The 15,191-nt window shown below is 41.2% G+C and overlaps 1 protein-coding gene across 1 annotated transcript; it reads left to right on the top strand.

Annotated features, from left to right (window-relative positions):
* Positions 1–740: 740 nt before the first annotated feature.
* Positions 741–14,056, top strand: LOC120846649 (monocarboxylate transporter 12-B-like). The gene is made up of 5 exons (XM_042290205.1): positions 741–855; positions 1,828–2,055; positions 10,690–10,833; positions 12,127–12,972; positions 13,911–14,056. The coding sequence occupies exons 2-5, from the start codon at positions 1,836–1,838 to the stop codon at positions 14,054–14,056; spliced, it is 1,356 nt and encodes a 451-aa protein (XP_042146139.1). The 5' UTR covers positions 741–855; positions 1,828–1,835.
* Positions 14,057–15,191: the final 1,135 nt, after the last annotated feature.

Raw genomic sequence — 15,191 nt, 5'->3', positions numbered from 1 at the left:
CACCTTCTTTCTTACTCTGAACGATCGCTAACAGAACACTATCATCCTTCCTTAGTAGTGGTAATACTATAAGACTGGTAAACCAAAGTGAACCATAGAACAACACGTCACCCTAGCTTCTCGGAAACAAACACATTGGACTCACAAAGTCACCAGTTTCCATGGTTTAAGATTACCAATGACTCTTTAATCAAGCGCTTGTGGTTGTTTTCTTCCCGTAATTTCACTCAGGTTAAACTTTAAAGCGGCACACAATTGTTACATTCGGCAAAATGTCTGAATAGTTCCCGAATACCGGTTCCTTTTTTTAATACATATATTGGGGTCTGTCAGCCGACCATTTAAACATCGTTTAGTTGGTCCGATGTAATATAGTCCACAATCAAATGGTATCTTATATACAATCCCTGATACACAATTCGCAACTGTTTCTCCGTTTTTTTTTTGAACGACCTGTACTTGGTGATGCGAAGGGAGTTATGCGGCTCAGCCTATAATTTGTGCTGCATTTTATTGTTTACTTGGGGAAAGAATGTGCATTAGCTTCCCTCTCTCGTTTTTTTTGTTTTTTTTTTAAAAGTGTTTTTATAAGCACCTTCCAGAAAAAAAAAAAAAGAATCAGCTGTGTTCGAGGCATTTTAGTGTAGGTGTCCATTTTTGCCTGCAGTTTCGGGGTTTATTTCATGGTTACTCTAAACCAGCTGGTTTCCGCCCTTATATTCCCTTCATTATAGGATGAAGCCAACAACGGCAGCTGTGCGGCTACTGCTGAGTTCCTGTATAACGAAAACTGCGCGACAGCAAGCAAGGCAAAAGATCAAAGGATCAAACAAAACTGCTCGGTATTTAACCAAGGTGAGCGATTTTTGTATTGTTCTTTCAAGACATATCAAATGAGGAGCACGTGACTTCGAACATTTCGGTTTAAGATATGAAAGGTGACCTGTATTTTAAGATATGCCGCCTCGGTGTTGTCAATGGCTTTAAGTTGTGTGAGGTAAATTCGGGAATGTTAACAAACGTTTGCGTATTAAAGGATTGTCCTTACTATCTTGGTTTGCGTTATTGCGGCCACCAAGGATGAATATAAAGAAAGATGACATGCACATTGTCCCTGCGCAAGTTGAGATTTCGAGTCAAGACTTCTTTGAGTTTCGACATTCAGTGTATGCTCTATGTAGAATACAGTCATCGGCCCACCGTGTGCTCTACGCAAATGTAGCCGTGCGGATATGTCGAAGGGCTAAACAAACTCATGAGCGAGTAAGTAATCTGTCTCTGTGGTTCAAAATGGGTTACCGCCTTTAAACCCAAAGGGCGACCAGCCCCGGGCATACATAGACACGTAACTGTATGAAATACTCGCCGCCGCCGGCTTCAGCGGATTTATATTATTTCGTAAATTAAACGTAGCATTTAAATCTCCTTAAGTACTATACTAAATAGGGGCAAGGAGGCAGATGCATTTTGAGAGGTGCAGCGGAACGGGAGCTACTCCACTGCTGAAGCTGATAGAACAAATTATATGCTATATACTGGAACTAACTTGGGAAAAACAATTTTATTTGCCTTTTTTATATTTTAGCGCTTGCAAGTATCTAAAACTTTCTTCAACCGTTCTTTTTCTGGGGGGGGGGGGGGGGGGGGGGAGGAACATGTACACTGGGAAGAAAACCTATAAAAGTAATCTTGAATTCGAGCATAGTAAACCTGACATTATGCGCAAAATTTCCCAATAAATTATACCGAAATCTTGAAGTCATACACGTACTAATGAGCGTGTGGGGTATGTCTCCTGACTTAATATTTCTACTTTTCTATTTGTAGGAGTGAAAATGTGCACCCCTCTGAAAAGTAAGAACGAGAAGAAACAAAAATCAGGAGTTGACACCTGTTGGCACGTAGCCGCACTGGGATTCCTGGTTACCTTTCTTGCCACTGCATCTCAGACTAACTCCGCCTTTTTCTACGTGGGTTTCATGGAGCAATTCGACGTCAACCGGGAAACTGCTACCTGGCCCGTCAGCATTATAACGGCGTTGTCTCACTTGGCTGGTACGTCGCCAGATCATCAGTTTCCCTAGATCGCTCAAATCGGTACAATTTAAAATATTTGCATGTACCACTGAGCAGCTGGCAGCTGCCAAGGCATTTGTAGCAAGGAGTTATTCGTGTTAGATAAAAAATGTATATTTTATATTATTTACAGAAGAGCCTAAGTAATAAATGTTTTAGACACTAGACTGCGAAACCGATCGTCCAGTCATCTCGAACTCCTGCGTGGAAGTGGTAATGTTCTCTCGTGCTGGCGTATTTCGTCGTCTTTGCTCACTTTTTGCATGGGGCCCTGCATATCCGCGGATTACCCGCGGATATCCGCAGATATACGAAGTAAACTGGCGGATTCAGATAAAAATGAATAAGATTTTGCGTATTGCGGATGCGCATCCGATGCGGATATCCGCGGGTCCAAATCCGTTTTTGCAGAGGCGGTCCATAAACGTGTGCGACAATACAATGTAGAGTGAATGAGTGATACTATGAAGTGCATCATCGAATGTATTGCGGGGACAAACTACTCTCTTAGATCAAAGGTTGCAATCGGAGAGAAAATTGCTCTTTACGTCAATAAAGCTTTTTTTTTTTCTCACTAAAGATTGCTTTATAATGTTCTATCTCGCCAAAGATACTGTTCCTAGAAAAAACAAAGATTGCAGGAGCATCCGTCGTCCCGGGAAGTGTGTTCTTCTTTGGCAGGGAAAGATCGGAAAACGTTCTTCGGGCAAAGAAAACTGAAACGTAGCGACCACAAGAAATTAGGCGCCTGCAGGTGGCTTCTTCGCCTACAAGTATATATTGAGGAGACTGAATTCGATCCTTCGAAGTGGTCGACCTTGGGCCAGCACGAGTTTCCGTACCTCAATCTTGCAGCGCAGTTTGTGCATTCCATCCCAGCGTCAAGTGCACCAACGAAGAGAGAATTCTCACCAGCGAGTATTAATTTGAAAGGGGCCAACCAGTCTAAATCCGTCCGAGTTGATGATATTCTGTTTCGTTTACACAACAGCCTCGACAAGTGAAATATTGCGTGTGTGTGCGTTTTATTTTTCTCGACAGTTGGCACTCAGTTTTTTTTAAGTATATGGTTACGAACATGCAGTGGAGGGTTCGTGTTTCTAACTGTGACCGATTGGAGGTGTTGCCATTATTGAATATTGTGATATTTTCCCAGTGGTGTACACGCGCCTTACGAGAATTTTGGTGCTGCGAGTGAACGCCATCCTCCCAATTTTACTCTTTGGCCTAAAAAAGATGACACAATGTTAGTAGTCTGTCCTTTGACAATGTTCATGTTTATAAAATAATGCATCTGCTTGAAGTGGGTTTTACAAAGCAAAAAGGAAAATAAATATAAATAATCTTCCTTTTGAGCGCGTATACTGGTCAGAGCGTCAGTGTCACGGACTCCCAAGCAGATCTAATAACTGCGATCATCTTTCGAGCGATGCGAAGTGTCTCTGGGAGGTCGATCGTTTATTTTATAAATATGATAAAACAGAACTCGATAAAATGACTTTTACCGTATTCTTACACGAAGAGTGTTTGTAGAAAGATAAGCAAAAGGTTTATAGGGTACCATCGAGATTTTTTTAAAGTTTATTAATGCATGATTTTATTATGTACAATGAATGCGCGGATTGAAAGTCGGATACATTTCCAAATTTTGCGGATGCGGTTCGGATACGGATTCAAAGTATGCGGATGCAGATCGGATGCCGATACGAAGTCTGTGGATCCGGTTCGGATGTGGACGATCAAATTGTTATCCGCGCAGGGCTTTGTGAGCGCCGTGACGATGCATTTTTGACGCGAGTTCATTGGATTCATCGAATTGTGGCGTTGGCTGCGGTCCAACTTAATGGGAGACCGACTGCGGACAAGGTTCACCGTCGGACAATTTTAAACACAGTACAACGTTTTTCATATTGTTTCAGGCGGGAAACACGAGTGCTAGGATGCATGGGTTGCTACGGTGTATGGAATTTTCAGTTCTGGCTACTCACTAATATTAACTGTTTGGCAGTGGCGTACCAACTTGCTTTTGAGTGCGGGGGGGGGGGGGGGGGGGGGACCAGACCCTCGCCCCCCTCCCCCGGTCGTATATTTTTAGTAGTGATGGACCGAACTTTTGCCAAATCGAAAATTCGGCGCCGAATCTTGGGATTCAGCGGAGCCAAACTTTGTCGAACTTTTCTAAAGATCCAGCAAAGATTCGGCAGAAATACACTGTTACCAGACTTAACGTTGATATTTAGTTTTTTCTGACAAAAACTTTTTTTTAACGCTTAAATACAACATGTAGTGCCTATTGACACAGTTATTACCAAATTAGGTGATATTCTACAATATAATTGTATCAGTGTCGTTTTTGTGTGCTTCCTGGCAATTTTAGTGTCTGCTTGCAGAGAGTGGCGTGACAACGAGGTTGGGTAGTAGCCGGCGCAGTCACGAATCACGCTACAAGAGTTTTGACTTTGAGGCTTCATCAGCGCACGCCTGCAAGCGTGTTTACATTGTTAAAATAAAGGCAATCACTGCGTTCTTACTTTCTCTGGGAGTCACCGTTTCGTGCGTGAAGACGAATGCAACGGTTGCTGAGCCTTCACCAGAAGAGATAACAATATTGTAAATATGCATGTTTTTCTGTTTGAGTAATCTGACGTCCGCTTTGCATGAAACTGTGCGTTCCATGCCGTTTTTAACCTTTAAAATTCTGGTTTCTGATGTTACGACACACACGGACGTTTAGGAAGATGGGGAAAGTTAGGAACGTCGGATGTGCAACTTCGAGCATGATAAATAGTTCTATGTTTAGTTTTATGCCGATACATGAAAATCGCGAAATATCATGAACTAAAAAGCAATATTATTCTGTCTTGGCACAAACTTCTTGTGAGCCGAAATCAGGATTGTTAAATTAATAATAATAATAATAATAATAATAATAATAATAATAATAAATTTATTTGTGACGGAAGAACATAATCGAGGCAAACTGCAAGTTCGCCAAAGCCATCATGGGCTTGTGCGGCAAAACCAGCTATGTAAATTGAATAAAAATAAAAAATCAGTTCTAGATAAAAAAAGAAAAAGCAGAATTATCACTAAGTTTTTACAGCAGTTCCAACTGCATACTAAAGCTCCCCCTCCCCCCTTCCCTTTCTAAAGAAAAAATTTAAGTCAGAAAAGTATTAAAAACACACACACACAATGCACTGGCGCCACTTTTCGCCATTGTTCGCCATTGTAAGTAGTAGAAATTGGTGTCCAGTTTTTGTGACACTGAAGATCTGGATGACTTTCTTTGTTGTCATACAATGATAGTAATAAAATAAAACTCATAAAACAATAAAAAAAACGCACTTGGTAAAGAAAATGTCGTAAGAACTAATTATGAAATATTCACAAAGGTTCGTCGGTCATATCAATATGTCAAAGCGCTCTTCTGAGCTTTTTTCTTGAGGTAAAGTCACATATGCTGGGAGGTAGGGAATTAAAAATTTGAGGCACATAGACCGACCGCATGTTCTTACCATAACGTGTATAGTAAGCGGGAACAAGAGACTTTGATATTTTTCGTAATTGTCTCACATTCGGATGAAGAGCTTTAAAATCATCCTTCCAGTAGTGTTCAAGCACGACTGATTCAAAAAACAAAGATTGCAGATTTGGCATGGACAAAGCCTTAAAGAGATTGTGACCTGAGGATGCCGGTTTATACTGAACATTCCGTAAGATTCCTTTTAGAATTGAATTTATCTTGGCCTGCCACAATCCAGAACATTTGCCAAAGACTGTTACGCCGTATCGGAGTGTACCATAAGCAAACGAGTGGGCTATCAGCTTCCTGAGATTAAAAGGTAGGAATGTCTTGATATGGTATAATAGGCAGGAAACGCTTCTTAATTTGGAACAGAGTTTTGATAGGTGTGAGTTCCAGGAGAGATCTGAATCGAATGTGATTCCTAGGTACTTCACAGTGTATGAACAAAAAATTGGAACACATTGGCATGGGACACAGTGAGACGTGTGCAGCAAGAGAGGAATATTAAGGTCAACAACTTTAAGGGGATTGTGAAAACAAACGAGCTTAGTTTTCGAAATATTTATATTAATTAGATTATTCGCAAAGCAGATCATTAGCTGTGAGGTACAGTCTTGGAGCAAACCCATTGCTCTGGCATATGAGATATGGCTCGTCAGCAAAAGAGTATCGTCTGCGTATTGATGAATGGTACAGTTTGAAACAGATAAACTCATGTCATTAACATAAATATTGAAAAGCAATGGTGAAAGAACTGAACCTTGTGGAACTATAATAATAATAATAATAATAATAATAAGAAGAAGAAGAAGAAGAAGAAGAAGAAGAAGATTAATTTTATTTGCACATACTGGAGGCGGCCCATGTGGTGGTGTGCGGGGCTAGGCAGGTAGGTGAAAACACGTATGCAGAGCGCCTGCCAGCCCGCCACCACAAGTGAAAAAAACAAAACAGACATAAATGTACAAATACACACTACAGAAAGTACGTAAAAATGAAAGAAAAGAAGAGGGAAAACATGTATCTCATTATGACGAGGACGCCAACTGCATCCCATCCTGGCCAGCCCTCATGGCTCTGCCCCGTTTGGCAGCACTGGGCTGCGCACGCTGAGCGTAATTTTCAGTTGTGAGTCAATGTTTCAACTACCTCGTTTTATAAATGGAAAGGTCAAATGAAAATCTCGTTATCCAGAATGTACCGCACCATTTGTCACTTGCACAGTGGACTGCGTAAATTACTGGTCGATCTTCTGTTCTTGAGGCAGAAAATATTGAAGAGAACCACACTCGCGCAAGCTCACAACCGCACAGTTATCGTGTCGCCTACTCACCTCGGCGTAACCGCCGGTTGCACTAAACTGTACGATGGTAACCGCACGACCGCGCGGCGTCTATTTGCGATCCATGACCCCGTTACGTTCGTCCGCGTGCACAGACATTTGCCGAATTTTCGCCGAACCTTTGCCAAACTTTCCTTCTAAATTTCGGCATGTGCGGAACTTTGCCAAATCTGAAGTTCGGCAGATTCGGCCCATCACTAATTTTTACGGCGAAGGCGAAAGACACCCTAGCAATGACGCTCAGGCCGGATTGGCTGCTCGGCAACTCGAGAGAATCTAAATTCCGGATTCGGACGGCGCGTGTATCACTCGAAGCGCGTTAACCCCCCCCCCCCCCCCCTCTTCCCGCCTGCGTTCACGCCGCTTCGGGGCGACAGTGTGCGGCTGCTAATTACAAAAAAAAATATTAAACCAATTAGCACCCTCCCCTTCCCGTACACGCCGCTTTCCGGCGTCCAGCCGGCGACCCAAGCCCCGCTGTCCCCCATGCACCTCCGTAAATAGAGTCCCGTACGATTTAGTTCAGCAACGTTTCGTCGGAACATTCGTTTTTTTTTTTTTTTTCATTGATAATCGTATAAAATAAATGTCGTAAATATCGCCAACTGCCTCGACAAAACAAAATTTTCGAGGGAAAAAAATAGCTGTTATCCCACACCCTGGATAGAGCCCTAGTCTGCTACGTATGAGGCAGACATCTTACCACTAAATTATGATACCGCTTCGGAAACTCGCCTTGCAACCGCTGCCTATGTTGACGGCGGCAGCGCCTATCTCCACGAACCACATATACATGCGATCGATTTAAGCCTGCACACGACCGAGTCACTGCAGCCAAGGACGCCCATGACTGATCGGATATTGTCGTCACATATAAGAGCTGCTGCATAATATAATTCGTGTAGGTACCAGAGTATACCCTGTCAACGTGCTTTGATGATACAAAGCACTTCTGATGGTCCATCAAGTGCCGTTATGAACTTCAGACGGACCGTCAAACGCTTTTGATGGTCCACCAGGGAAGTTTGATGGACTATTAGCTGCCTTTGGAGTCCCTAACGGACCATCAAAACACTTTTGATGGTCCATCAGACGCCATCAAGGAAGTATGATGGACCATCAAAATCTCTTTGATGGTCTATTTGGAGGCTTTGATGGACCATCAAGCGCCATCAAGGAGGTCTGATGGGCCATCAAGGGGGCCTGATGGGCCATCAGGGGAGTTTGATGGGCCATCAGAGAAGTTTGATGGACCATCAAGAAAGTTTGATGAACCATCAGATTTTCTTGATGGTCATTTCGATCGGGAGCCAATCCGGCGTGAAGGCCGTTGCTAGGGTTTGTATCGCCTGCGGGTTAAAGTACGCCCCCGCGGGTCGGGGGGCGGTGCCCTTGGTATTCTGTGGGCGCCGCCGGCCACTGTTTGCCCCCCTTGCCGCCCCCCCCCCCCAGTTGGTACACCCATGCTGTTTGATTATCTATAACAAGCATATATTATAATGAAGCTGTATATGACTGGTTGGTCGGGTGTTTTCTTGTCCATCGACACGAATATCACCCACTGCACGCAAAAGCGAGTTCCTGCGTGCAAGTGGTGGTATTTTTTCGTGCTGGTGAACTTCGTCTTCTTTGCTCGCTGTAGCATGTCGCTACACATAGAATATTTTGTTCATATGCACGCAAAAGAATATAAACACAGGACGGTGTACATAGCATAATATATTTGAGCTAGAAACGAACACGTGTGAAAAATAACAGGTCCCAAGAGGCGTTAACAAATCATGGAAAAAGAATATATAAAAACTGATGAAGGAAAAAAATGCAAACAGGACAACGGTAAAAAATTGTAGAATTATATGTTTGCAAAGAAAGATTACACGTTTAAGACCCCTAGCAACACGTCGATGTGTAAAGCAGTTTGGAAAACTCAAGCTTAAAAATTCGACTGATGTCTCCTTTAATGAGAGTGATGGAACAGAAATATTGTTGCACACCGCACCCACAAGTGACCCAATGACTTTCCTACCAAAATTTGTTCATGTAACCCTTAGAACTATGGTATCGCGAAAACAAAGTGTGCAGTCATCACATGTTCGGCCATAAACAACAATAGGCAAAAAAAATAATCGAAGATTTTTGAAGCGTCTAGGTTATGCAACAGTTCATCTACTCTATCACTTTCACTGACGAAGACAATAGCTGAATTTATTCATCATGAGTATATGAGTCTGCGTCACACACTGACATTGTGATAGGTTATGAGCTTGTAATCTGGATTTACAAACACACAATTCCTGTATTTTATTCTCGTTTTCCTTCTGGAATTTCCATTTCCTTCGCAAACGTTTATCACTTTCTCCCAAGGTTTGCTTACGTCTTTTGGAACGCGGTTCGTTTGCATTATTGTTTGTTGCTTGCTAAATTATAGTGTGCTCTGTCGTCCGCCCTATGTGTTTATTCTTTTGTGTCTCTATGAACCTTACCAACACGTTCGGTACTTTCCTATGTTTGTCGTTTAGGTTTTAAGTTGGTGATGTGATAACTTCTAATTTTTAATGTGAATTAGAGGTTAGTAATTCCCCTACTGAAAAAAAATGAATCTAGATAAGAACTGATGTGAAAGATTCAAAAACTGCTATGCGACATGTGAAACTGATATGAAGTTTAAAAAAACTGATATGCGATATATGAAAGTGATATGCAATATCCAACAACTGATATGCGAGATACAAGAGCTGATATGCAATATATGCCAATTGATACGAAAATGGGTCCAATAAACAAATCAGAAATAAATTCATATAATTTTTTTTCAGAATACGACGGTGCCGCGCGGGAAGTCAAACACGTGGCTTGGAACCGCAGTTTAGCGGCTTGATTTATTGGCTTTTAAATAATTACAGTATGGGCGTTTACTTTTTATTAAGAGATTCATCCCCTGAGCCGTCCAAGATAATAATCTCAGAGGTATGACATTACTGCAAAAAACTCATCATGCTGGGAACATTACTGACTGCCTAGATGGTCACCATTAAAATACGTACCTTCAAGACGACCCGTATAAAAGGCGAAAATATTGTATTAACGTTTCTTGTGCTGTGCATGTGTATTCGTTCAATGTATAGGTTCAGCTGATGGTGGTGTTATGCGTAAGGTATCTACATGTGTGTATAATACAGGTGCCTGAAGGGCCTGAAGTGTAATGGTGCCGTGAGCAAATAAAAATATTTTAATAGCACACGAATCGGGAGGTACCTAGCGCCACTCAACCTAGCTGAAACTTATAGGGAACCAATTAAACTGAAATGAAATACCCTAATGTTCTGATAAGAAAATTTGTTGAATAAACATGTCAAAAATAAATTAATATAATATTTTTCAGTAGGATCTTCATATTTTAAACTAATTATTTTAGTCTTAAACACATTTTAAATCGAATCTGCTATATCAGGAAGTATGAGATTCCCCATTACATCTGAGCAGGACATACGCGCCTTAACCTTTAGCAAGGGTGAAATGTATGTCACTATTACTTAATTATCTGCAAATTTAGTAGGGTAGGGAGTCAATTAAAAAGATCAGTTGCCCAACCCTTGTTATTGGTGCATTTTCAAACATTTTGCTTTTATCTCTGTTCCAAACTCGCGCACCTCCCCTCTACGAGACTAACTGGAAATCCTGGTATAAATGGGAAGCACACTTGTACAGAAGCAGATAATGTGATCAGCATTTTGTTTTGTAGCTATTTTTGTGGCACTCTTTCAACGGAGAGTATCACTATTCAAGATATTTCTACTGGGAGCGCTGTTGACCTGGTCAGGATTGGTGGCATCTGCATTTGTTCCCACCATGGCATGGATGACGGTGACTTTCGGCGCCATTCAAGGTGAAGATACGAACATCTTCATGATATAATTCTTGCGACATTTTTTCTCGTCTAAGAACTGTATCTAACTCTCAAAAATTAGAAAACTAGGCTAGATGATGCTAGGGTTCTATACTATGACAAGCATTTTAAACCCGTACCTTCATTTATAACTCCTGAAAGGACTCTTCTTTTTATAATCTTGCTCCTCCAAAAATGTTTTTGTTTTATAACTGAGGGGCTTCGTGCAATGATACTACAAATTCAAGGGCACTTTCGGATTGTAAATCATGTGAACGAATTCATTTTGCCTTTCGGATTGTAAATCATGCAAACGCCTGATGTGATCGAGATTGCGCAATAGTTTGCTCGTTCCCTAACTTATTTACATTAATTAACAACTATAACCGAGAATGCAATAAATTATTCTCTCGTCGTTTAAAAACTAACTCGGTGTCTTGATAAAAGGTGACTGCATGTGGTGGGCCAACCGACCACTGTGAATGTTTGGTTACGTGTCCAATTGAACCTATGCTCTGATTTGGTAGATTTCAGTAAAATGTGTTTGCGAATCATTGTAATATCTATATTCTCCGTAATTTAATTGGTGTTTTTTATTACCATTGAAATGTTTTATGTACAAGCACAACAAAAGAAGACTACGTACGCTGACCTAAAGGTGGTTATGTAAAAGTGTTTAAAAAGAGTTTATTATGTGTTTGCTACGAGACGTTACAGTAACTTGCGAAAATTATAAACCCAAAAAGTTGTTTAGTTCATGGGGAAAAAACTATAGTCAAGTACATAATAAAAACGGCTTTCAATGTCGCTCAGTCACAAGTCATTTTGTTTCAAGGTGTAGTTGTCGGGTTGGCGAAAGGATATTCGGTTGAAACGAAGTCATATTAAGGAACTACAGCGAGTCTGGGCAAGATTCTCGCGATTTATAACATCAGTTAACTTCAGGGGAACAATTCCTACCTCTATACTGACTACACACTTAGGAAGCGAACATTTAAGAACACAGCAGCAAGTTTGGAGGTTAATTCGTGTCTTAAAAGAGGCATTCTATTACTTTGCTTCTTCCTACGAACCTAGCCTGCCTCCCCGACGGTCGCATATTTTTGCCTCGCGTAAAAGTAGCTTTGTAAAAACTATGCTCTCGTGCCTTTCATCTGTTTAGCACTGCCCAGCACACTTCTGATTAATTATGCAGCTAAGGAAAGCACACACTGAGCGCACAACTTCTGAAACACACTTGTGAAACTGTAACATATGCAATTCTTTTACGTTTTGCTTTCTGCTCTATTCCAGGTCTTGGAGTTGGGCTAACTATATTGACATATGGTATACTCCTTACAATGTATTTTGACAAGTACAGAGGCTTAACTTCGGGAATGAAGTATTCTGGAGGATCATTGGGCGGTCTGGTTTTTCCCAAGCTTCTACCCTACTTACAACAGGAATACTCCTTCTGTGGTACGCTTCTTATCTACGGAGGCATTAGTATGCATCTTTCGGCCATCGGTGTTTTCGTCAAGGAACCACCGTGGACGTCCTTGAAGAAAAACGGTGAGGGTGCGCGGAATCCAGCTGACGAATGTTCGTCGAAACTAGAGATAATCTCGGCTGATTCCAAACAACTCCAACAAGCTTCAACGATCCCTGCCGGAAAGCAAATCAAGAAACATCGTCCGGCACTGAGGCTGTTAATCAATCCTATGCTTTACGTTGTTGTTACACTGGCAGTAGTGACAGACTTTATAGGAGCTGCGTTTGTCACTACTCTGGTCGACTACGCACTAGATAAAAGTCTGTCAATTGAAGATGCCGAATCCCTCATCATGTACGGATCTTGCAGCCAACTCGTTGGACGGTTGTTCCTTCCACTTATGGCGGACAAGGGATGCTTTAGACGCAGTACCTTAGTTATGGCGAGCTTTTTTATATGGGGATGTTCAGTGATTGCTATGCCGTATGCAACGCTTCGTGTGCACATAATTATTCTGGGCTTGAGCGTGTACCTCTTTTACGGATGTCTGCAATCTATGAAAAGCGTCCTTATGGCGGACTACATCGGTGTCCAATGGATCTCAACATGCTATGGGCTCTCAGGGTTGGTCTTACTGCCTCTCACTTTCTGCAGTCCATCAATTACAGGTAAGTAGATCTGTGTTTACTTAGGACTAGAGGTAGACTTGTATCGACTGACGAGTTCGTTGTTTACTTTCGTTACGATTTATTGCGAATAATGCCATACCATTTTCACTGTGTTTTTGATTCAGTATAAAATCCACCGCCACGACAATCTGGGATGAATCCAAACCTGTTTTACGATTATAGCTTTTTGAATGCATAATCCCTACAGTGTTTTGATGGCTTGAGAGGTGGTTTGAAGTTTAACAATGCGACTTACTTTGATATTCATTATTGATCACTAGGGTCCTCTTTCAAAAAAGATTACGTAAAAGGCTGAGAAGAAAAAAAAATATTGAATTAAAACAAACTTAACCTTTCTTTATTGTGAGACTATCTTACAACTTGGCATATTCGTTCATGTTTTGTTATGGTAAATTTTACTGCCTATACCAATTATGTAGTTGTTGATGCTCGCAAAGCTTCTTATTACAGTTGATTGCTGGTCAGATCTCGGGTACATCTACAGTCGGGAGTGTTTGTAGAGAGTTCCGAACGGTTTTCGTCAGTTTGACAAAATAAAATGCTTCGTTCTTTCACGTATATTTGACTTTTGCTAATTCATTGTTGTAGCTGCAGTTTCTTAGATCAACACTGTGTATAGATATTTGCATGCTTCAATTCTATATTGTGATATGAACGCACACTTCCCCCGCATCTGCCGCAGCCGCGAGCTGCGGTTTTTGCTGAGGGCTGTAGAACGTAAAGACGAAACAAGAGAAGCCTTCTGCAACTGGACAATTTCTGGCCCTCCCTGACGTGTCATGTAAAACTTAGTATAAAAGAAAAATAGTTAGGTTTTTTATTATATACCGTGTTACGCGGCAAAACTAGTGTAAGAACACTCGGAACACTCGATCACGAGACTGCTATAATTATATTGGTTTTTATTTCTTTTCAAGGTTATTTTAGAGACCTTTATGGAAGTTACGACGGCCTGTACATGCTTCACGGCGGAATACAGCTGGCAGCTTCGGCACTCTTCCTCGCTGTTGTCTGTGTTGAAAAAAGGAACACAAAAGTATGGACGCTAAGCGACACAATCTGAATAAATCTGTGACAAAATATCAAAGCTCAAATTATTTCCCAACGAGATCTTGATATAAACGTGAAAACAGTGATTGTTGTATGGTTGTTTCGTTGCTTAACAAAGTTTCGGAGAGTTGGGCGTAGCTCACGCAACCCGACATAACGGGGACACTGCGTGTCTTGTGGGAGATTTATGAATGAAGCAGTGTATTAAAAATGACTCCTAAACCGGCACATCAGCTGTGTTTGTATAATAAAAAAAACATACCCCCTCGCTCTACCGTTAAAGTTCTAAACTTCAGAGTTTCGTGTTGGTCCGCACCTCTTCTTCGCCTTGTTCCAAGGTTACTAAGTTAAAAAAGAGCGTGTTATATATAAACCGATTTTATTTTAAGTTTTGTGTTAAAGGAAAACAACAACTGCCGCTTTACCTGAACGCACCTAAATATTTTGCGTACCTTTGATTTCAATAGTATTTACAACGCCTCGAGAGGCTAAAAGCCAAGTTAACTAATAAAGTGCCTCTTCTGACACCGATGGACGTGCGTTTTAAATTAAATCAATTTCAGTTATTCTGCTACAATCAAAAGAACAATATTTAGCAGGAGTCACTGGTTTGACTGCTGACTCACGTAATATAAAAAAGAAAACACCTTGCAATGTTACTTTCCGCACCGAGAGAGCTGCCACAAACTGTCGGGTTACCTGCCACGGCGGAAAACTACTTCCACATATCCGCTGAACTGAAACCTTCTCTGCCCAACAGCAAAATGAATTTCCTTTTTCTTTATCAATCCAACCGTATCAAAGAAATATTAATTAGAATGCTAAAGGTGAGGGTTGAAGCAACCGAGCAGTTCTTTCGAACCATTAACTCATCTAGCTGCTAATCAGGAATAATTTGCTGTAGCTTTATGTGAATCGCGAGAATTATGCGATACTTCTTTAGTTTTTCCTTAACCTAGACTGCACGACTGCAAGCAAGCACCATTCTCAAGAAAGCTTGCTCGTCAATCAAGGTATTTTACATTGTTTGTGTGCCATCCAGGCCTAACAATTTTTATTACTATAACATATTAAAATTAACAGGGTAACCCGGGAGCGGGCGAAAATCAGGAGGCACAAACACAAATCTTCAAACATCGCTGAAATTT

This window comes from Ixodes scapularis, unplaced genomic scaffold (genome assembly GCF_016920785.2).
Source record: "Ixodes scapularis isolate PalLabHiFi unplaced genomic scaffold, ASM1692078v2 PGA_scaffold1__304_contigs__length_218370807, whole genome shotgun sequence".
Taxonomy (NCBI): Eukaryota; Metazoa; Arthropoda; class Arachnida; order Ixodida; family Ixodidae; genus Ixodes; species Ixodes scapularis.
Note: the sequence above shows the minus strand (reverse complement) of the source record. Positions and strands in the feature narration are given on the sequence as shown.